Source organism: Solanum stenotomum, unplaced genomic scaffold, assembly GCF_019186545.1.
Source record: "Solanum stenotomum isolate F172 unplaced genomic scaffold, ASM1918654v1 scaffold11069, whole genome shotgun sequence".
Taxonomy (NCBI): Eukaryota; Viridiplantae; Streptophyta; class Magnoliopsida; order Solanales; family Solanaceae; genus Solanum; species Solanum stenotomum.
In genome coordinates, this window is record NW_026021380.1 from 93,099 (window position 1) to 116,331 (window position 23,233).

Consider the following 23,233-nt stretch of genomic DNA (forward strand, 5'->3'; position numbering starts at 1 on the left):
TTATCATTTCCTTTGATGAAGTTTGATGTTTTCTTGAATATAAATTGCACTACATGCAAAGTTATACTTATGATTTCACAAAGCACAATAGTGGAAAATATAACTTAATTATATCCTTAAATATTTTTCTTAATAAATGTGTATTATCTCACAAATAAGTTAATATGGAATAGAGAAAGTAATAACAAACAGACATTTGTATACCTTATTAAATTCCACAAGTGGAAGTATGAGAGTAAAATATATGTAGACTTTATTCATATTTTAAATGAAATTATATATAAGAAAAATAAGATAAAATTTAAAAATAATAATTGCCGTTAATATAAATGTTATATTTATTTAAATAATAAGAATTTCATATATGAATGTTAGAAGGTTATTTTAAAAATGTAAACCTCTTTTTTTTTTGAATATTTTAAATCCTTTTATTTTGTTTCCACATTATATTGTCATCATAAAATTTCTAAAAATGTATTTGAGTATTTGATACCAAAAATAAAATAAAATATGGGGCTTTTAATGCCATTTTTAGGCAAGTTATGATGGTAATATTTCTAATTTTTCCTAGCATAATTTTTATTTTGCTTTCTATCTTTTGTGATGCATCTTGTTTAAAATATATTTTCTTTTTACTATATATTTTATTACTCCTTTATTATTAATTTTCCTAATACTTCTCACCATATATTTCTCTCGTACCATATATTTTAGAGTTTTCATAAATTTTAAAATATATTTTCCTTTTCCATATATTTTACGACTCCTTAATTTTTATAAAAATAATTTGGAGAAAATAGTAATTAACAATTTTGTACAAATTGTATATTTTTCAAATCACGGTGGTCAAATAAGCAAAAGAGTATTAAAGGAGGCTGCTCAACTTACCAAGAGTTAAAAAGGAAATAAAATAAAATAAAATCTAAACAATTAACTTTATATTAATGTACCAAGAAGCATACTGTCCTAAGCCAATAGTCGAAAAGAATTACTTATTTAAATTTTTATTAATTCTTGAAAAGTATAGGCCAAAATATTATAACATTTCTCATATAATTACTTTTTATTTTTATGTTGATATATATAAATACGAGACTAAAAAGGAAAAATAATAAAGAGACCAATTATTGCCATAGAATATCTCCCTGAAATTGCGGAGATTCGTATTTTGGCCGTCAGTAAAAGGGACCAATTTTCTTCCAAATAACATAAAAATATTTAATTCCTTAATTACATCTAATTAATATTATTCTCTTTTTCCCCCTTTATTATTTATTACGCAAATGCTAATCTTGTTACATTGATTCACTTACGTACTCCCTCCGTCCCTATTTACTTGTCCATATTTTCTTTTTTAGTTGTCCCTATTTAGTTGTCCATTTTGACAAATCAAGAAAGGACAACAAATTTTTTCCTGTTATACCCTTATTTACACTTCTTGAAAATTGTAAAAGTGTATGTTGTTTCCCTCCAATTTATTTCACTTTAATTCAAATAAGTGGTTGTAATTTTGAAGTGAAAGTTGTCATAAGGGTAAAATTGTAACTTCACTGTGCTAATCATTGTTGTCTTAATCTGTGTGTCATTTCTAAAGTGGACAACTAAAAAGGGACGGAGGGAGTATTCATTTATTTATATATGTGATATTGCTTGCGGAAAATTTTGCATACGTTATTGAGACTATTGCATAAAGGAGATTTGGGATCGTATCGCACCGAGTTTTTTAGGGATGTCTGAGGTTCTCTCGCATCGGGTTTTTTAGAGATGTCTAAGGTTCTCTTGCACCTATATCCTTCTCAGTTGAGTTTGTTGTATAAGACTTATTTTGTACGATTCACATTTTATGTGTAATTTGCGAGCTATTACACATGATGATATTATTTATTAAAAAAAATTGAAAACATAAAGTGCTCGACAACTATTCATCATTTTTTTTTAAAAAAAAATTCTTTCATATTCTATCATCATTTCTTCTTTCAATCTTTTTGTTGATTGGCTGAATTTGCAATAAGATTTTATGGTTTTCCATAAAATCAAATGAGCAAAGATCATGTAATTATGTGCTAGCCACGTTTATATTTATTGGGATCACGTCTTTATAATATGCTCTCTTTAATTAAATCATTATGCATGATTAGGATTTTTTTAATTTTTTTTTTAGTGATTGAAATGTTATGCACATATTAATTGGTTTCAAATAATAATGTGAGCCATGCAACTTTAATTTACATCTACATTTCATGTGTGCCAACTCAACCAACCCCTTCTTTAAAACTCATATAGAGTTGATAATCTCCTACTTGTAATTTTTAACACCAAAGTCGAAAATAAAAATTAATTAAATCTTGTAGGAAAAAATTGACTCAACTATGCCTATATATCAAGGATTAAAAAAAAGTACCAAAAAATGCCAAGTTTGTTAAAAAAACCCAAGTAAACTACTACCTCCGTCCACTTTTAATTTTCATAATTTCTTTTTTTAGAATCAAACGATAATAACTTTGACTAACATTTTTGTATTTTTTCATCATATTGATATACAAAAAATTGGAATTTATAGTACTTTTCGTGTAGTTTTTGAATATATCAATTTTTTGTTTAAAATATCAAATTAATGTAGTCTAATTTAACTTTGAGCGGACAGAGGGAGTACTAGTTTTACGACTCACGTACGACTAATCACTTTATATATTATTCCCACGATGCGACTTAAGAAAACATTTTCAAAATTAAACAATTTTTCATGGACGAGAGGGAGTTGCTCGGACGGAAAGCACCCCTCACTTCCTACTCGAAGGTTATCAGTTCAAGTCACCAATGGAGCGAAAAGGTGGAAGCTCCGAGGGATAAGAAAAAAGGAAAGGAACAATTTCTCATGTTTTTTTTTTTTTAACTTCTTTTTATATAAGCATAATTGAGTTAAAACCAATAGGTTTATTGATGTGGACCTTATGATAATTAAAGTACATATGCATCAATAGAAAAATATTGAAAAAGTTACAATGATTTTATAAAAGTGCATTAAGTGGTGCATTAAAAAAATAATTAGAATCGTAGCGTAGAAATTGTCTATCTAAAATGCCTGCCAAAAGTTTTAAACACCATTTTATATCAGGGCACCAACCTCCTAAATAAAGAAAATATTGTATTTATTCTTGTTTTTTTTTTTATTTCTTAAATAATCTCTTCCTAAAAAAAATTAAGGTGAAAGTAGGTCCATCATAAAGTTTTTTTTTTCTTAGCTAGCCAGCTACTCATAAATTATTTATAACTTTATTTTATACATCTTTGGTTTTATATTAGTTGTCAAGGTTACTACAATATTTATTTTAATTTATTAATTGTCATTATAAAATCAAAATAGAATTAATTATTTTTTTATTTTCTTTAACTTGTAACGTTTTACTTTTTAAGAGTGAAAATCAGACCGTTACCACCAGGCTGAAAATTCATGTAGTCAACTAGGAGGTTATTCTCTTCGGCGGAAAATTGTACTAATTATATATGGTTAAAATTATTTTTATGTATATATAATAGAAGATGCACCCCTTCGACTAGTTCATATGTTACTTCATATTTTGAATTCCTTTCATAAAAATCTTGATTCCGCCACTAGAACCAACCAGCTAAGCTACTAAGATTTTGTACTGAAATATTTGCTTCTCTCCGAAAAAAAGGGGTACGACATAAAATATTTATTGAATAATAAGTCCCTTCCTACTATTTGGTTGTAGAAAAGATTTTCAATAAAAATCATTTTCACCAAAAGGGAATATCCTTTCAAGTTATTTTATTTCAATTTTTAGGTTTTTAACCTATATTTCAATATGCAATACTCCGTACCTAATCATACCGTCGAAGCACTACTTGATTTTCTAACATTTATCAATTTTAATAATTATATTCTACAAATCGATCGAGCACCATATAGATTCTTCTTTCGATTAAATTAAATATCATGTTATCTAGTTACTATGAAAAGTGAAATCGAGTTTAGGTAAAAATCAATTAGCAAAGGATTGGATGGATTAAGGGACTAATTAATATAACTTCAATTAATAGAATCAGTCCAAGAATATGAAAGTTCGTATTTTTGTAGGTAAAAATTTTAGTATTGAAAATACTAAGTCAATATAATAGAAATTATTGTTATAATACGTACCATACACGACGTAAGAGTGATCCTAGATAATTAATTAGCCATTTAATTAGTCATACTTTCTAGAAGTAATTGGAAAATTAAGCTTCTACTTGGAGATTACTATTAAGACTTTTAGATTCTGAAAACACTTTCAACGTAATTCAATAATATACCGCCTAAAGAAAAACATAATTTTCGTCACAAAAAGCAAAATGCTGAAATCACCAAAAAAAGAATATTCAAAATTATACATTATACAACTTAATTATTTGTTAATAAAAACTCGTTTTGCTTGTTGGTCATATATATATATATATATATATTTATTATTTTTTTTAATTTTTTTTTTTGTTATTTCGCCCAATGAAACTGAAAAGGTTATTTATAAATAATGTTCTACTTCATACCTTTTATCTTATTGTAGGAGATAATGAGAGATATTATCTCAAGCCATATAAAAACAAAATTGTCATGGTTGTGTTATTCACATAAAACATTATAAATGGTATTGTCATGGGTCGTTCATGTGGATCCGACTTGATCTGACCCGATCCAATCCAACCCGATAAAGTTTATGAAATAAAGATAAATACAATTTTTAAAAAACAAAGTGGGAACAGTTATGGGGTAATTGTTGAACCACTTTTACTCCCTATTCTAAAGTTGTGTTTCACTCTTGTCAGAGACAGGGAAAAAAGAAGAAAAATAAGAGAAAGAACGCAGAAACAAAAAAAAGAGTTGAAAGAGGAAATCAAATTTCACATCTACCACAAATCGACAGTTAATTTGTGAATCAATTACCTTGTTTCCTTGAGATTCAAGTTTGGCTTGGAGCAATTCTTCAAAAAAAAAAAGAATTTCATTGATCTTCCGTTGTTGATAACTGATACACAAATCTCGTTCCTATTACGAAAGTATTACAAACAAGAGTGAATATCACTGCTCATAGTCCCTCTCTTGTTTGTGTATTCGTGGTACAACTTTATCGTATTACTCATGCGATATTATACATTATTATATATAATGATATACATGATTTATATTCATGCATATTCGTTCAAATAAGTGAGTGTTTTCAACTTTTTTCATATATATATTTTTAATATCTTTTTGTATATCTATGTATATATGCGCTACACACAAATGTAAAGAGGTATGTTTGTGTACTTTGGAACTTAAAATCAAGAAATACCTACTTTCAAGTTGATTATGTAAGATATTGTTATTGTTATTTTAATATATAAAACGTAATTAGAGTATGCAAAACTTCCTTAAGCTATTTATTGAGATATCAAGTAAGCGGGCCTCTGAGCCCATGGAGAATGACCGTTCAATGTCATTAAACCATCGCGATGATTTCAAATATATACAATAAAATAAAATAATTAGTTTATAATAAATATAGTTATGTTTTATTTACATAAAAATAGCCAAAAGTCGTATATAGCTTTAACACTGACTACATAAATAATTTATTTATACATGAGTTATACAGTGATTATACATTATAATACAGTTAGAAAGGTGAATATAGTTAAACTATACATGAAGTACTCACTGACAACTCAATTCCGACCAACTCAAAATCTCCTCTAACAATCCCAAATTTTAGATATGAAATTCCCTCGATGTTTCAAGTCTTTCGATATATAATTCGCTTAGAACTATTCACGTCTTTAGTATGTCGAATTTTAAAGAAGAAGGAGGATGCAGAAGAAGGACGAAGAAGACGCAAAAGAAGAAAAAAGAAAGGCTACGTGGCCATTTTTTAGATAGACTATTTTCAATATACCTCCAACTCAAGTAAATCATATAAAATAATCAACCATATAAAATAAATAGAGTCAAAAAAACCTAGCAAAAAATAAAAAAAGTAGCAAGAGCAACAAAATAATAATAACAATACTGAAAAGAAACACTAGATTACAACCCTCTTATCTACTAACCTTTATTAATAGTCGCATTAATAATAGCTAGTTCCCACATACAACATAAAACTCAATTAGTATCTGATCATGAATTATCCTAAACACTATGCTAATTGTACACAATGAGATTGAAGCTCCTAAATCCCTCCTTGCCAAAAGGATTCTTTCTTGCATGTGAGACACATACGATACACGAACAATAATTATTTTATACGAATAATAAGTTATTTTCATCGGTGAACATACATTAATTATTATTTTTTATTTCCGAGACCTCTAATTAAGTTGGAGAACAAGCGTGTTGGATTCTTGCATTTGGTGTTGAGGATTGTTTCTCCAAGATTGATTCTTCCTTTGATCCATTCTCTGCCTTTTCAATATCTTCAATATTTGAAGTTTTCATATTTTGTTCTTTAGATTTCCCCCAAAGTACACAGTATAGACCACCAACCAACAATATCCCTCCTAAAATGCTGCAAGAAATGAAACATGCAAAAAAAAAAAACAAGTGCATCAATAACTAATTTTAGAGTACGTTTGAGTTAGTTGATCGTAAATAATTGATAAAGTGTTAAGTGTTAAAAGCATATATGTTTGAGTTAGCTAACCGTAAATAGTCGATAGAGTGTTAAGTGCTAAAATCAATTTATAAATAAATAATTATCTGTGTTGAATAAAGTGTTGAAACTGATAATAAATAATTGACATGTTTGGTAAAAAAATAGTTAAGTTGTTCTTTTAGTAAAATGATGACTAGATTGTTTACAAAATCAAAAAGTATCTTTATAAGAAAAAAGATAGAACAACAAATATGTAACACAGAGGATGCCAAAGATTTTGTTTTGGCAACAAATATGTAACACAGAGGATGCCAAAGATTTTGTTTTGGAAAAGGTATTTTGAGAATTTTTTTAAAAAAATTATTTAGCATAAAATAGAAATTTTATTTTTGTCAAATTAGAAATTTTTACAAAATTGAAAAAATCATAAGTTTAGAACGACTACCTTATGACTTCTGAGTGATTTTGACTTACGAACACTCAACTTGTAAGTACTTTTGAATATTTATCAAAACAAAAATAAGTTAAAAAGTTCTTTTAAGTCAATCTGACTAGCTTATAAGTTTACTTAAGCATTGTCTTACAGAATTTGACCAACTTAGTTTTCATATTAATAGATATATATTTTTTTAAAGTAAGAATATTACCTTCCCAAACTAATGATCTCTCCAAAAAGCACAGCAGAAGCAGCAATTGTAAAAATTAAGGCCAAAGGTGTAGTCATGGCCATATAAACTGGACCTTTCTTTTCAACAACCCAAGCTTGTAAATAAAATGTAACTCCAGTCACAACTATTCCCTGCCAAAAAAAAAAACCAAAAAAAATTTAGCAAATTTAAAAAAAATAATAAACTTAACCTATAAGTATTCTAACTAAGTAAGACCTATAAGTATTCTAACTAATTAAGACTACCATTAAAAAAAGGTTATGGATGACAAAAGATATTATCTAAAGTGTTGCAAGAAAATGACAATCTTTTGTGCCAAACAGTAAAGTATTTCTATCAAAGGTTCATTTATTCTTTGTTCAGTTTATATGACAGTTTTCGTTTTCTATGATTTAAATTACGTAAATTTTGATCAATATTTAAAAATATATACTCCCTACGTACGTTTAAAAAAATGGCCTATTTTTCTTTTCTAGTCTGTTTGAAAAAGAATAATTCTTTCCTTCTTTTTTTTTTGACAACACTTTAATTTTAGTTTTTCAAATTTAAAAGGTATTTTGGTACATTTGACATAACTTTAATTTAAGATCACAAGATTGAAAACTCTTCTTTATTTTCTTAAACTTCATGTCAAATCAGATTGTCATTCTTTTTAAAACGAAAGAAGTATATATATATATTTTATCATATTGACATGAGAAAAATCGTAATATATAATACTTATGGTATAACTTTTATAAGATTAAGTGGATATAAATCAATTTAACTTCAATAATTAGTCAAGTTAATTCTCGAAATACAAATCTTTCTTGTGATAATACAACATTATCTAGTTAACATTCTAATAATGGAAACATCTTTTATTTCTTCCTCTTTATCATTTAAAACTTTTGTACTTGCTTTGTATCCTTTCATTTATCACTTTTAATTATCTTTTAAAGTATGAAAAAAATAAAATGATAAAGTTAGGTAAAAAAATAGACTTACACAATAGGCAACAGAGAGGAGTCTAACATTCCATCCAAGTCTCCACTCAGAAGGATCTCTTGCTAAAGCTATGGCAAAAACAAATGATTGAATACTACTCATGAAGCATTGTAGAGTTGTACATAGTAGCTTTGATGGGTAACTCTTGAGAACTTGGTTCTACAAAAGATAATAACACAAACAATTAATTAATTAACTATCAGTATTTCAGGTCGAAAAACTCTATAATAGAGATAATTTTACCAATGATATAAGTACCATGAAAGTTACTTGACTTTCTATAAATATCATGAAAGTTACCAAAATGATTTTTTTTAAACCAAAAAAGTCACTCAATTAGCTCAACTTTATATGGTCCTGCTTCCTTTTTAGTTTGTTCCAAATTAAAAGAATAACTATTTTTCTAATATTGAAATAATTTAACGAAGTGATATTATGATATATTTAATTGTTATAAGTAATATCATGATATATTTAAGAACACAAGCGGATATAGGATTTGAATGTTATAAGTTTTGGACTCTAGGACATGAACCTCAAAGTGTTACGAACTAGGTTTTGAATTTTTATTTTGTACGTATTTAATCAATTTCTTAATAGATATGTAGGATTTAAGCTGATATTACTGGGTTATGCCGGATTTATAGGTTAAAGTCTACTTCTGCACCTATTTAAGACTACAAATTTCAAAAGTTTTATAGACAATTTTTTATATGGTAAGCTACTTTAAAACTTATTTACCATTCTTTATGGTAAACTTTTAATTAATTACAAAATCTAATAACACTTTACCAAATATAGCAAATGTAAGTGAAACAAGATTCTTTTCTTTTATATCTCGATGAATAAATATGATGTATATATTATATATGTTATTTGTATGTTCAATTACTACATCAAAAATGATCTTTAACAACAATAACTTAATTATCATTAAATATGTGTTTTTAGACGCAATTAGCATTTTTTGTAAATGTTCCTAAAGTTTATAGGGACATTGGATCCAATGATAATTAACTATTGCTGGTAAAAGCTTTAAGATTCTTTGTTAATGTATATATTTCTTGTCGCTAAAAGTTATTCTTATTGTAGTGAATGAATCACTAGACATAAAGTAATTAATATAGACACTACATACAATATCAATAAGAATAAGAATATACCTGCATGACAAGCCAAGTAGCCCATAATGCATTAGCAAGTAACATAAGGAAGACACCTTTGATCCATGTATTGCCAGAAGCAGCACTGTTTTGCACTTGACCATGATAGCTAAATAGATGATGATGCATCAAAAGTTTCATTGTTGGACCCTTAAAAAATGCTATTGTTAATGCTCCTCCTGCACAAAACACTATGCCCATAACCTTTGCTATCCCTCCCCATGTCCTCATTTTCACACTCTCCATCCTATTTGTGTTAATGTCATCAAAGAAAAATATAACATTACTATACAAAATTGATAAGACATTTATGGATGACCACTACTTAGATAAGGAACATAAGTGAGTGGACTACGTAACATACTTTACCATTTCACTAAAACAAGGAAGTACTATAGTGTCTAGTTAAAAGCAACAAAAAGAAAGGGCTAAGTTACACATTTGACTGGTCGACAAAAAATAATTTCTAGTCAAATATACAAAAAAAGATACACCTATTATGTTTTTTCTTTATTTCAATTTGTTTGTTCTATTTTCGTTTTTAGTCCGTTAAAAAAAGAATGTCGCGTTTTATTTTTGTGAACTTTTTACTACAACTTTCCACCTGACATGTTTAAGATCATAAAGATTAAATGACAATTTGGTACATTTGACATAACTTTAATTTAATACCACAAGATTTTAAAGTTTTATTTATTTTCTTAAATTTTATGTCAAATCAAAACAAGATAAATAAATAAAAATAGAGGGGTATATATTTTATGTATATTATACATTAATATACAATATATATATATATATATATATATATATATATATATATATGTGTGTGTGTGTGTGCTGATTATTATTTTGGTGAATGAATATTAAAAACTCCCAAAGAAGAAATTTACATCAAATCAATCAAATTAACCTACCACAATCATAAAATTAAAGTGAAAATTTATATGAATGTATTCCAACATGGATGAAATAGAGAATTCTTTCACAATATGAACCATCCCCCCCACCCCCACCCCCCCGCCCCATGCTACTTGTTGTTATTAGATTCTTTTTGTGTGCCAAAAGTAGTCAAGATTGTCCATAAAGAACCCCTCAACCTCCTCTCTTAAAGCCTATTTTGGGTAAGTGAGTTTACTTTCTCTTGGCTAGTTAGCTATCAAATTTTGTTCAAAGATTCCCTACAATTAAATGTTTTCTCTTTAATTACCTTATTATCGAACAAGGTGTATGATACATTGTACAATTTGCTATTGATTAGCATGATACATTGTACAATTTGATTTTGTACAAAATTCCAAATCTATATGAAGTCTCTCATTATTATTATTTCATATTGATTAGCATAAAATATACTTATCCTAACACTCCCTTTCTGCAAAGTATATTCTTGAAACCACTACTTACATAGATTATATTACATACTATGTATTTAGTGTATAATTTCTTCCATTATATATTATATAAATTATACACAAGCCTAACTCTATATATATATATATATATTTATTAATAAATGCACCTTCCACACATCTACTTACACACAAAGAGGACACCTATTTAGAAGAAAAAGAATATTTCGATTTAATAAGTGAATAGTTAACTATAGTAAGGTACTAAATAAGAGCACTAGACATTTGTAACTTAGTGTACCATTCTAATTTGGAGGTCAGGTTTATGTCCCTATATTATATTTTTTTTTTATATTTATATATATAATAGGGGTTTGTCAAAACCTCATATCACCACAAAAGGTGAAAGCCTAGAAATCAGGTACTTTATGCTTCCCTCATTGAACTTTTACTTATATATCTATATACATACATGGTAGGGGTCCGTCAAACAGTGAAAATCTGAGTGGATGATATTAAATAAAAATAATTTTTAAAAAAACACATACCTAAGTAAAATTGCAAGGAGAAAAGTAGTAACTGGAAGGCTGTTAGTAGTTGCAGCAGCCAAAGTTGCTGAAGTGTATTTAAGTGCCACTCCATAAATATTCAAGCTCAATGTAACCCTGATAAAACACCAATTTCATTATACACATAAAAATTAAAGCTTTAGTGACTCTGAATATAATGACATTGCCGCTAAATATTTTTGTAACAATAAATATTACTGCTAAAAGAAAAATAAGTTGCCGCTAAATGTGATTGTAGAATAGAATCAACTCATAACTTACCCACATAGAGAGAGCATGAAAATCTTGAAGCAAATCAAGAATGACATTGGTGGTGCTGTTTTCCTACAAACACAAAAAAAAATAGGTCGGTATTAATAAACTGTGCAACCATCTCATCCAAAATATTAAATTGTTAATTAACTACGTAGAGACTAATTATGTTAGGAATAAACTTCATCACGCCTCTGATACCATGTTAATTAAATTGTGTAACCATCTAATCTAAAAATTCAATATAACCTCTCTAACCATTTAATCTTTCACACACTTGAGCAAATACTCATATGTAGTTAAAGAAAGATTTAAAAATGGGTTAGTGAGATTATACTATATTGCTCGAACACTTTTAAAATACAGTTTTATATGTTCAATCCTTCAAAAGATATAAACTGCAGATACAAGTACTACAACATGATTGGACTTTAAAAATGGGTTAGTGGGATTATAGGCTATATATGTTGCTCGAACACTTTTAAAATACAGTTTCGTGTGTTCAATCCTCTAAAAGCTATGAACTTCATACACAAATACAACAACATGTTTGGACTCTAAAAATGGGTTAGTGGGATGATAGGCTATATATGTTGCTCGGATACTATTAAAATACAGTTTTATGTGTTCTATCCTCCAAAAGCTACAAACTTCAAACACAAGTACGATAATATGTTTGGACTTAAAAATGGGTTAGTGGGATGATAGGCTATATATGTTGCTTGAATACTTTTAAAATACAGTTTTGTGTGTTCAATCCTCCAAAAAACTACGAATTTCAGACACAAGTATGATAATATGTTTGGACTTTAAAAATGGGTTAGTGGGATGATAGGCTATATATGTTGCTCGAACACTTTTAAGATACAATTTTATGAGTTCAATCCTCCAAAAGCTACAAACTTTTAGACACAAGTACGACAACATGTTTGAAGCGTCCGAAAAATATATATATAAATATACATGTATACTAAATCAAAACTATTAAAATAATTTACCTTTCAAGAAACATGGCTATAGGTGTTAAGAAGACAGCAGCAGCAGCTTGTCTATAGAATACAAACACAAAAGGGTTCATTCCAACATCAAAGGCAACTTTTGAAAGCAAGAACATCCCAGTATATATGGCTTGTATTATTACAATTGCTACATATATTTTCCTCTTTCCATCCATTTTCTCTCTCTTTTTAATTATGTGATGTTTTTTTCTTTGTTGAGAGGAAAAAAAAGGTGTAAACTTTGGTTGTCTACTCTTAATCAACTCAAAAACTACAAAAGATTGGGACTAAGAAGTGGGATTTATATAGAAGAATTTGGAAAACACAAACTACAATATAATATGACTATTGATAGTGATGTATAAGTTGCTTTTCAATTGGACCACAAGGGACCAACAATAATAAAAAGTTTCAAAAGTAGAACTATTTTGGGATGCTTCCTTTTTTATTTTTTATTTTATGAAAAGAAATAATGTAGGTTTTTAATTAGATAATGGACCCTTAGCTAATTACTATAGTACTTAATTAGCAAACATTAAACAACTTTCTAGACTGGGTTTTTTAAGGATCATGGATGGATCTAGCAATAGTTTTATATATAATCTTGGCAAAGATTAAAAAAAATGAGTGAAAGATCTTTTTAATAATTATAATTTGTCCCCCTCTCTCCTTTGTTCCTTAAGCTACTAAATTTCCACACAAAAATGTTTGAATAATTATTTTCACATATATATTGATTGAATTAGTAAGAAAAGCAAAAAATAATGGTGATTTTATGTGGAAAAATTAGGAAGCTTTCATAATTTTAAAGAGAATTTGTTTTCTACCGGTGAATTTTTCAGTGAGTAAGTTCGATGGGGATTGAGTGGAAAAATCATGTGTTATAAAACCCCTTCACGTCCAAACCTAACTAGAGCATGGATCGAGAGCCCAAACTGGGAATGTACCTAGCTCTAATACTATGAAAAAATAGGTACATAAACCTAACTCAACCCCTAAAGTTAGTTTATGAAGGAAAATCGTCCAAGTTCGTATAAGCATACCATCAATTCATTCTCCAGTCAATGTAAAACTAACCCATTCTAGCACCCCTTCATGTTCGGGACCAACTGGAGCGTGGATTCAGAGCCGAAATTTGGAATGAACCTTAATTTGATATCATGAAAAAATATGACACCTGAACCTAACTCAACATCTAAAGCTAGCTTATGAATTTTTTTTTTGTCTAAGTCTATATAAGCAAACCATTGATCTATTTCCGAGCTACTATGGAACGCTAACCAACTTTGATAGAACAAACTTTGATAGAACAAACTTTTATAGAACAAATTTTGATAGAACAAACTTTTATAGAACAAACTTTTATAGAACAAACTTTGATAGAACAAAAAGTAAACAGAGAGATGAAGAAGCAATTCTTTGCCGCTTCAAACGAATTGAAAAGATTAGGGTAAAAATAATGTCCAATAATGATACAATAATTAAGAAGAAAATTCAAAAATAGCTAACATTGCAAATATAAATATATAATCACGGCCCCTAGGTAATTATTTTCTTAATTACAACTTGTAGTTACATGTTAGAAGAAGGAGAGATGCGAGCGAGATCTGGCTGGAGAAAGAGAAGAGAAGAGAAGCAAGAGAGATACAATTGATTTATATATTTGATCGATAATTGTATCACAAATATAATTAATTTGTATTAAAAAACTAACTACTAAAAGGGAGTGAGAGATGGGCGAGATTGGGAGAGGGAGGAGAGAGATGACTGAAATTTGAGAGGAGAGAGGAGAGAGGAAAGAAAGATACAATTAATTTGTATATCTCATCAATAATTGTATAAATGACTGACAATTGTATCACGAATACAATTGATATAGTTGATTTGAATCAATGAATACAATAATATTAAAAACTATTGTATTCAATTTGGTGATGCAAATCAACTGTATTAAATACATTAACGAATATAATTTGTATCAACAATTATAATTGTATCATCAAATACAATTATATCATTATTGTAATATATCATTTAGATCAATTCCTTTTTGTATGAATGAACCTACTATTTAATAAATAAAATCCTTCTAATTCCAAAGCAAAAATAAAATAAAATTGTATCATCAAATATAATTATATCATTATTGTAATATTCATAACCAATTATATTTGTATTCATTTGTTACCGTATCTTTCACTGCTCTTGCATGCATAGGTGTAACATGACATGAAGCATCGAACAATATTCTATTCATAATCTCATAAATCTTTGAATGCTTTTTATAATTTTTCACTATTGCACATAATAAAAAATAACTAATAATATATTTATTTATAATAGCACAAAACTACTTTATATATATATATATATATATTTCTAACTATAAATCCTATCTAAACAAGAATCAAAATACTAAAACTTAAATAAATTAAATTTTCTAAAACTTTAAATTATTTTACCCAACAAGATTACCATTCATTCTATTACACTTGTTTTTTCATATTATTACTTTACTTCTATATGAACTATTCTAATTTAAAGATGCTCCCTTTTGGTAAATTGGATTCCAACGCAAAAATATTTTATTAGTAAAAATTTAAGCAGTAACTACTTTATCAAATATATTATTGTAATGTAAATTAATTACACACAATCTGAATAAAGTAAAGATCATCAAAATGCTTGATTCCCTTTTATTTTGTGCTTACCTCCTTTCAACAAGCAATTGCACAAATAATTGGTTCTTTTTTATTATTTTATTATTATAAAAAAAAAAAGATAAAAGAGGTCAATCAAGCATATATTTCTCTTCTTGAGTTTTCATTTCAATAAAATTCTGTTAGGGGAATTCCTTTTTTGGTTTTAATCTACATTAGGTAAAATTAATTTTGTGTCCACATTGGGAATAAGTACTAGAGATAGTTATTTACCAAAAGTTCATTTAATTTTATGTAATAGTTCTAGTATGTTTTGTTGACACTAATCTTCGACTAATTAAGAGTTGTTTGAGTTATACGATGTTGTTGAGATGTTGGACTGGTGAATATTATGCCGCATTAGGCTTGAATCTCCTTATAGAGAGCTAGATATATTCACACCTTAGACAAAATATCTATTTATTCACTTTATTTTCAACTGTAATCTATAGTATACTCACTATCATATTTAATATCATCCTTAATTAATCTTTTTTCTGTTTGATTTTCTAAATTAGAGGTTTTCGTAATTATAAGTCCAATAATTTTACATACAAGTACAACCTAATTAATTGAGAGCAAAACTATAGGTATTCTATTTTTATTTTTCACAATAATGTATGTCACAAAATACATTTATATTTTATTTAATATAAGGAGATGAATTTGGCCTAAAAGTTGCCTTCAATTTGAGATAAAATTCGATTAAATTCTTATGGAATATTTTGTGTGCGTGTATTTTACTACGTAAACCAACGTACCATATTTTATGTGTGACTATTTTTCTCTCGTGAAATAAATCTTCGCAATTTCTTGTGGTGAAAAATAAAAATAAGTAATTGTCTCACGAGATTCGATTACTTTTACTCTATTACATTATTTATATATATATATATTTATGATTTTCACCTCATACATCTCCTTAGAGATCGTAAATAAATTTAAAAGGTTCTTTTCTTTTTCTTCCTATGAACACCCCATTAACTCTCTCCACGATTGAATGATTCACTTTCAAGTTCTCACTCCACCTAACCATTAAAATATGGTACTTCCTCATCCCCTTCTAAATACTTGTTACGATTTCTATTTTGAGAGGCGATACCGAATGATATGAATTTTGATCAATATTTTACGATGTATATTTTTTTCATTATGATTAGAGAAAAAGTGCAACCTAGTAGTTGTCGTAAAACTTTTTAATATCTAAATTTTAACTTTTAAAATATCAAATTAATTTAATTTAATTTAGCTTTAAAAATTTATCAAATTGACTCTTGAGAATTGAAATGTGACAATTACTTTGAAACTAACAAAGTATTTAATTAATATTTTTTTTTGTATTTACTCAAAATTATACTAAAGCCACCTAAAAGGGCGATTTCCCAACACTAATGAGCATCACTTCAAATTTTCAAATCACAGTAAGACGATAGAAAGCTATTTCTTCTGAATTTTCTAATTATCGTTGGTTAGTCATATATTCTTATATTATAAGACGAGAATTAATAATAAAAAGATTATTTTTATTCCTATCAGTTAATGGAAAATTATTGGTCATGTAGGTTTATAGATTAAGTTAATACAACAATATTCTATAAATTATTTTTATTCCTATTTGTTAATGGAAAATTATTGGTCAATGCAAGTTCATAGATTAAATTAATACAACAATATTATATTTAAGGAATATAATCAGCTATATATAAGTTGAAAGGCTAATCAATATTAATAAATGCATTTAGCAATATGATCAAAATGTTCGACCACCATTAGATGCAATCACAATAAAAGTTAATTATTAATTAAATATGAAAATTATTTTTTACTTAACTAGATTCCTAGAAAATAAACAATGTTTGACAAGGTTTTACTTTTACATGGAGCCAAATAAAAGATTGATTATATAAGTTATAACTTTCTTTTTGGGAAAATAAATTAATATTAATTAAAGGGAAAAGGGTAAAAAAAACCTTAAACTATGTGAAATGAACAAAAATGCATGTCCTTCGTTTATGGTTTGGTCCAAAAATGTCCTTGTCGTCAATATTTTGGTCCAAAAATGCCACTATTGTTATTTTATGGATTAAAAATGCTCATTTTCCAAATAAAAAATAATTTTTAGCACATTCTTTTTCAAATAATATTTTTTAAAGTTAGCAAATGTTTATCCTATTTCAATTCAGGAAAAAATAAAATAAAAAACTTCTTATTTATTATAATTATTTTTAATCATTATATAAATAAAAATTAATGATGGATTTACTATCTTATATATATGACATATATTATCTGTTGAAAGGGTACATGCAGTTATTCTATTTTAATTGATAAAATGAGATTAAAAATAAGAAGAAAAAAATTATTTCCTACATTCTTATATGTTAAAGTGACTTTAAAAGAAAGAAAACAACAATAGGGTTCTTTAATAATATTTTAATTAGGAAGAAGATGTGTTTAAAAAGAAAAGAAATAATTTATTTATTCGAAAAAGGGCATTTTTGACCCATTTTCTAACTATAGGGGCATTTATGGACCAAAGTATTGATTGCAAGGGCATTTTTTGAATCAAAATATTGACGGTAAAGACATTTTGAACTAAAATTTAAACGGATGACATTTTTGTTCATTTCACATAGTTTAAGGACATTTTAACCCATTTTCCCTAGATTAAAAAAGGAAATTAAATAACATGTTTCAAAATTTGTTGATTTGGTTTAATTTCTTTTTAGCTTTTATGTTAGGGGCTAATGGATGTTCATTGTTTCAAAAGGAGATTTAGAAGAGAAGTTTATGAGTTTAACCACTTCAAGTCAATATATCAGAGACCATGAATGAAATATCAACATTATATTATGGGCTTATATAATTATTATGGTAACAAATGATAAGAGGGAGTTGCTCGGATAGTAAGTATAGTTATTCTATTATGATAATAAATTAAATTAAAAGAATATGAACATGTAAGTTCATTTCAAATTTGAATATGTGATATCATAATTAAGAATAAGAGATTAAAATAGGAAAAAGAGGGAATGAACAAGATAATTTGATAATTAATTGTCACGATCCAGACCGTCGTGATTGACACCCACATTAACCCTCCGGTGGGAGAACCATTATTACAACTCAACTAAGCAACTTAACGAAGAACTAGGCATTTAAAGATACAGAAGCGTGTTTAAATGACAATATAATTAATACGGAGTCCCCATAAACTCCGAAAGTTCAACTAACAACTAATAACTAATGCGGAAATACCCCTAGAACCTGAAAGTCACTGTACCAAAACTCTACTAACGACAAGTCTAAAAACAAAGGGTACAACCCCGAAACTAAACAAACACCTTAAACAAATAGTCTGAGTCCGAAAAGAATGAACTTAGACAAGAGAAATCCATGACAGCCTGAAAGAACTGGCTCAACTTTGAATCCGATCACGATCAATAGTCACTTAGCTGAGGTCTATCAATAGCCGTCTGAATATGCCTTGTACTCAACAAAGAACAAGCAAGTGCAGTATCAGTACACAACCACAGTGTACTAGTAGGATTACACGGCTATCCCAATAAGTGAAACACATGCAAGTAACCATAACAATAAAAATAAGCATATACCGTACATATACAATATTAGTCAACTATTACGAACAACGAATAAATTCACGATTCTCACATATCACAATTATATCAATTAGAGCAACATATCATCTTCCAATATCAATTATCATTAGATATGAACGAAATCATCACAAGTAGACACACAAGACAATTCAATGGTCCTCTCATGGAATCTAATTCAATAGTCCTCTCATGGAACCCAATTCAATGGTCATTTCATGGAACCCACACCCAACTGTTAGCATACCGAAACATGGTATCCGATCCAATGTTTATGTCGTAACGTGGCCATCGATCCCATGTTTATGCCGGAACGTGGCAACTGATCCCATGTTTATGCCGAAATGTGGCAACCGATCCAAGTTAGTGTGTCGGAACGCAACACTCGATCCATTCAACAAACCACAATCACAATCACAATGTATATTCTCACAATACAACAAAAGGTGATTCGTGTCATACAATTATTCAATTATCCTCATTTACGATTAGGGTGATCAATAATGCAACATTCGCATACATACATGCATTATAATGAGCAATTACAAAATATATCACACCAACATGAAATCACAACCATCACCTATCTCGAATCCAAGCTTGAATCTCTTAAGGCACTTGAATTTTCCCTTTCTGAATTCTTTTCGCTTGTTCTAGCAAACAACAAATTTATACACAAGGATCAACAATCAAAACCGAATTACCCGGGTCATAATCAATAATATCAACCCTAAGTCAAACCTTGATCCTCATACCCAGATTAGGGCTTTTTCCACCATTAACTTCAGATCAAAACCTTTCCCCAATGATAATTACCCAAGAAACTATGTTCTACGGATCAAAAAATGGATTCGAAGAGTTAAAACCTTACCTTTAGCCTCAAGAATGGTGAAAAAGGATCAAGAACTCGTCTAGGGTCGTTCCTTTGCTCTCAAAGTCGAAAAGTGCAGAATAAAGACGTTTTGGGGTTTATTTACAACCTTAAGTGGCGTCGGACCCGCCACAATGGTCCTCACCCCGCTACAACGGCCCCGCCCTGGCGGCAGAAATCCCGCCCCAGCGGCTTGCACGAAACCAGTGAGCTATTTTAATAATTCCAAGACCCCCATTTCACAAAACACCTTTAACCAACGACGCTCAGAAAATACTGTTTATGCTAAGATCGATTCCGGGAGTTCTACTCACCCGAATTCAATTCCGTAAAGTCGTACAGATTCCTTAACGACTTATCTAACCACTCATGTAATCAAAAACACAAATAAGTCACCCGATTGTTACCATATTTCCCTACACCTTAACGACTCTGATTTCGTCCAAATCTGGACTAGGTTGGGAACTCCAAAGTTACTACTCAAAAGTTTTCTGGCCTCAATTCTTTCCCTGTTGGCTTTTCTATAACGACGGGAATGAGTCGTTACATTAATAGAAAACATCCTTTGGACCTAATACATCGAAACTCAAATTCAACCTTATTAATTTAAGGAAAACTTATCTTAATACACATCTTCTTTTATTATAATCTCTAAAATTTCCTACAATTCAAAAAAAAAAGATTCAAAAATCTTCTCTTAGATACATCCCCCCCCCCCCCCCCCCNCCCCCCCCCCCCCCCCCTCGGTGATACATTCTTATCACTCTCGGATACACCCCTCCTCTCTCTCTGATACATCATTCATTTTCGGATACATCCCTCCCTCTCGGTTACATGTCTCCCCTATGTATTCAGATGTCTTATCTCCTCTATGATACAACATACATCCTTATCCCCTCTCTGATACATCCCTTCCCTCTCGAATACATCCCTCTCATATGTATCCGGATGTTTGCTGATGTATCCGAAAGTTCAGTGATGCATCCGAAATCCATAAATTTTACGAAATTTTTGTAATTTGAAAAAGAGTAGGAAAATAATGTAATACTATGAAATTTACGTAAATTATCCTTAATTTAAAGATTAAAATATTCATTTTGGTAAAAGAAATAATCAGATTTCAACATTCAAAAATAGATTCGTATCTCCACAACACCCNCCCCCCCCCCCCCCCAAATCAAGATGACAATGTGGCAATCATTTGTCCATTTGAGTAGAAAACTTGGGCAAATTTACTTATGTCCATTCAACTCATTGTTAGCAAATTTACTTTTGTCCATGTTACTTATGTCTCTATTATACATCAATCACTCGATCCATCAAATATTGGATGTATTTGCTTAGTCACATAACTTAGGACTGATTTTGATATCTTTGTCTTAGTTTAATTGTTTCATTAACCTATTCATATGCCAACTTTAGCAAATAATTAAATTTCTACTTTAGTGTTCTTTATTTTTTTTCATCTAACTAATTTATTATCCAAGGGTAAAGGGGTATTCATATGATTGAAATTCAAAAGGACTCTTTTTAGAATGAGACATTCCTAACTCGTTTTAGCAAATATCAAATACTCTCTCCGCTCCGATTTATATAAGTTAGTTTGACTTGAAACAGAGTTTAAGAAAAAAAAGACTTTTAAAATTTGTGGTCTAAAATAAGTTATTGAATTTGTGTGACAAGAAATTTAAAATTAAATTGGTACTAAATATACAAATGTTTTTTACCATTCCTTTTAAAACTGACTAAAAATAAAAGTAATTCATATAGATTGAGACAAAGGGAGTAAAACTTCCGATCACCATGGAATGTAATGGGATGAATAAGATTATTTCCCCCTTAATAATTGGAGTATATTGAGCTCGAGTCTTAGGTTTAATAAAAATCCTTGGTAGGGAGCGTTCCCTTTTTAATGAACCTTACATGGTTTGAATCGAAATTAGCTAGCCTAGTAGATACCGAAAATCAAATGATTATGTAAAAAAAAAAAAACTATCAAAAACAATAATAGGATGGATAAAATCTTATATATTTAACTAAAAGCTTCACGTTAGAGCTTCGAGAATAATTCCTAGAAGGAAATACTTCCCTTTTTAATTTGCCGTACACAATCAAAATCGAGATAATTGAGTCAGTGAATATCGAACACTAAATATTAAAAGAAGAATCAAAAAAATAAAGATGTGAATCGTCCAATTCCAAGTAGTTTCATAGTCTGAACAACACAATGAAAAAAAGATGAAATTGATATATCAAGAAAAATAAAGATTGTGGTCCAATGCTACATAAATCTAGTTAATCACACACATGCACATTACTATATATTAAAGGGGACAAAACATGGAACTGTCACCTAGTTTTAAATGTAATGAATTTAGACACAAATTAAGCTTCTTGATAAGAATTAGTTCTAGTGAAATTAGATCGATGGCTTTTAAATTCCAATATGAAGTTCATGATCTTTTTAGAGCCGACCTTTGGGCCAAAATTAACAAAACGTGCTAAAAACTCACATGACTAGAAGTTAATGATAACTACTTGTCTTACTAAGCTTTATGTTACAATAATGTGGGTTGAGATATCGTAAAGGTAGTTGAGTTGGTACAATTATATGTGATAAAGGAGTTTGGGATCGAATTTTCTATCAATGTCTTCTCAGTTAAGTTTGTCATCCTAGTCGTGCTTGTCTAATGTAGTTTACATTATATGTGTGATTTGTGAATTATTGTACAAGCACAACTAAAGAATAGTGGCAACGAGGTTTCCTCCATTTGTTTTAGAATGGAATAATTATAATAAAATCTGTGTGTGAGAGAGATATTTTATGAAATCTTAGCTCAGAAGTTAAAATTTGGTGCACATGCACGTATACGCGGTCGAATGTTTTTTTTTTTTTTTAAAATGAAATAACAAAAATAATAATGTGTGAGTTTTATGAAAACTTAACTCAGAAGTTATAAATTGAAGCACACACATATACGCAGTTGACAAGTAATAAAGTGATCATAAAAAATTAAATATCATCACACATGGACAACTTATGCCTAATTATTGATCACCAAATTGAATAAATTCAATTTTTTTTTTAATTTGAATAAATTCAAATTATTTAGCGGATTTTCCCACAAGTTATGTTTAGTAACTAAAACTACAACAAGAATTTCAAAACGTTTAACTAAAGTAAGCAATAGAACAACATATGTATACAAAATTGACCAATTGAATTGTCTAGTTTATTAATCGCCAGGGTTAATTTATTTATTTTTGTAAACCCCAGGGAAATCTACAATATGTCCCCTTCGAGTCAGCATTTTGTGGTAACAATGTCAATTATATATACAATCTTACAAATTAAACCACACAGAAAATATAAACTACACGAGGCAAATTCCATGAGACGAGCTTATGACTGAGTAGCAGGCGGATGC

General features: G+C 28.7%; 1 protein-coding gene across 1 annotated transcript; it reads right to left on the bottom strand.

Moving 5' to 3' along the window:
* Positions 1–6,079: 6,079 nt before the first annotated feature.
* Positions 6,080–12,887, bottom strand: LOC125849816 (WAT1-related protein At5g64700). Its single transcript, XM_049529784.1, has 7 exons — positions 12,619–12,887; positions 11,630–11,692; positions 11,348–11,464; positions 9,448–9,694; positions 8,285–8,443; positions 7,277–7,428; positions 6,080–6,542 (listed from the first exon to the last, which is right to left on the bottom strand). Exons 1-7 carry the CDS (start codon positions 12,792–12,794, stop codon positions 6,350–6,352), a joined length of 1,107 nt encoding a protein of 368 aa, XP_049385741.1. The 5' UTR covers positions 12,795–12,887; the 3' UTR covers positions 6,080–6,349.
* Between the last annotated feature and the right edge of the window lie 10,346 nt (positions 12,888–23,233).

Bases quoted from the DNA above. Each gene is read 5' to 3' on its own strand.
- LOC125849816 (XM_049529784.1), bottom strand. From the start codon at position 12,794: ATGGATGGAAAGAGGAAAATATATGTAGCAATTGTAATAATACAAGCC. The intron at 9,695-11,347 runs GTATGTGTTTTT...TAACACAAATAG, and splicing joins CTCCTTGCAATTTTACTTAG to GATGGAGAGTGTGAAAATGA. The intron at 6,543-7,276 runs GTAATATTCTTA...CATTTCTTGCAG, and splicing joins GAGATCATTAGTTTGGGAAG to CATTTTAGGAGGGATATTGT.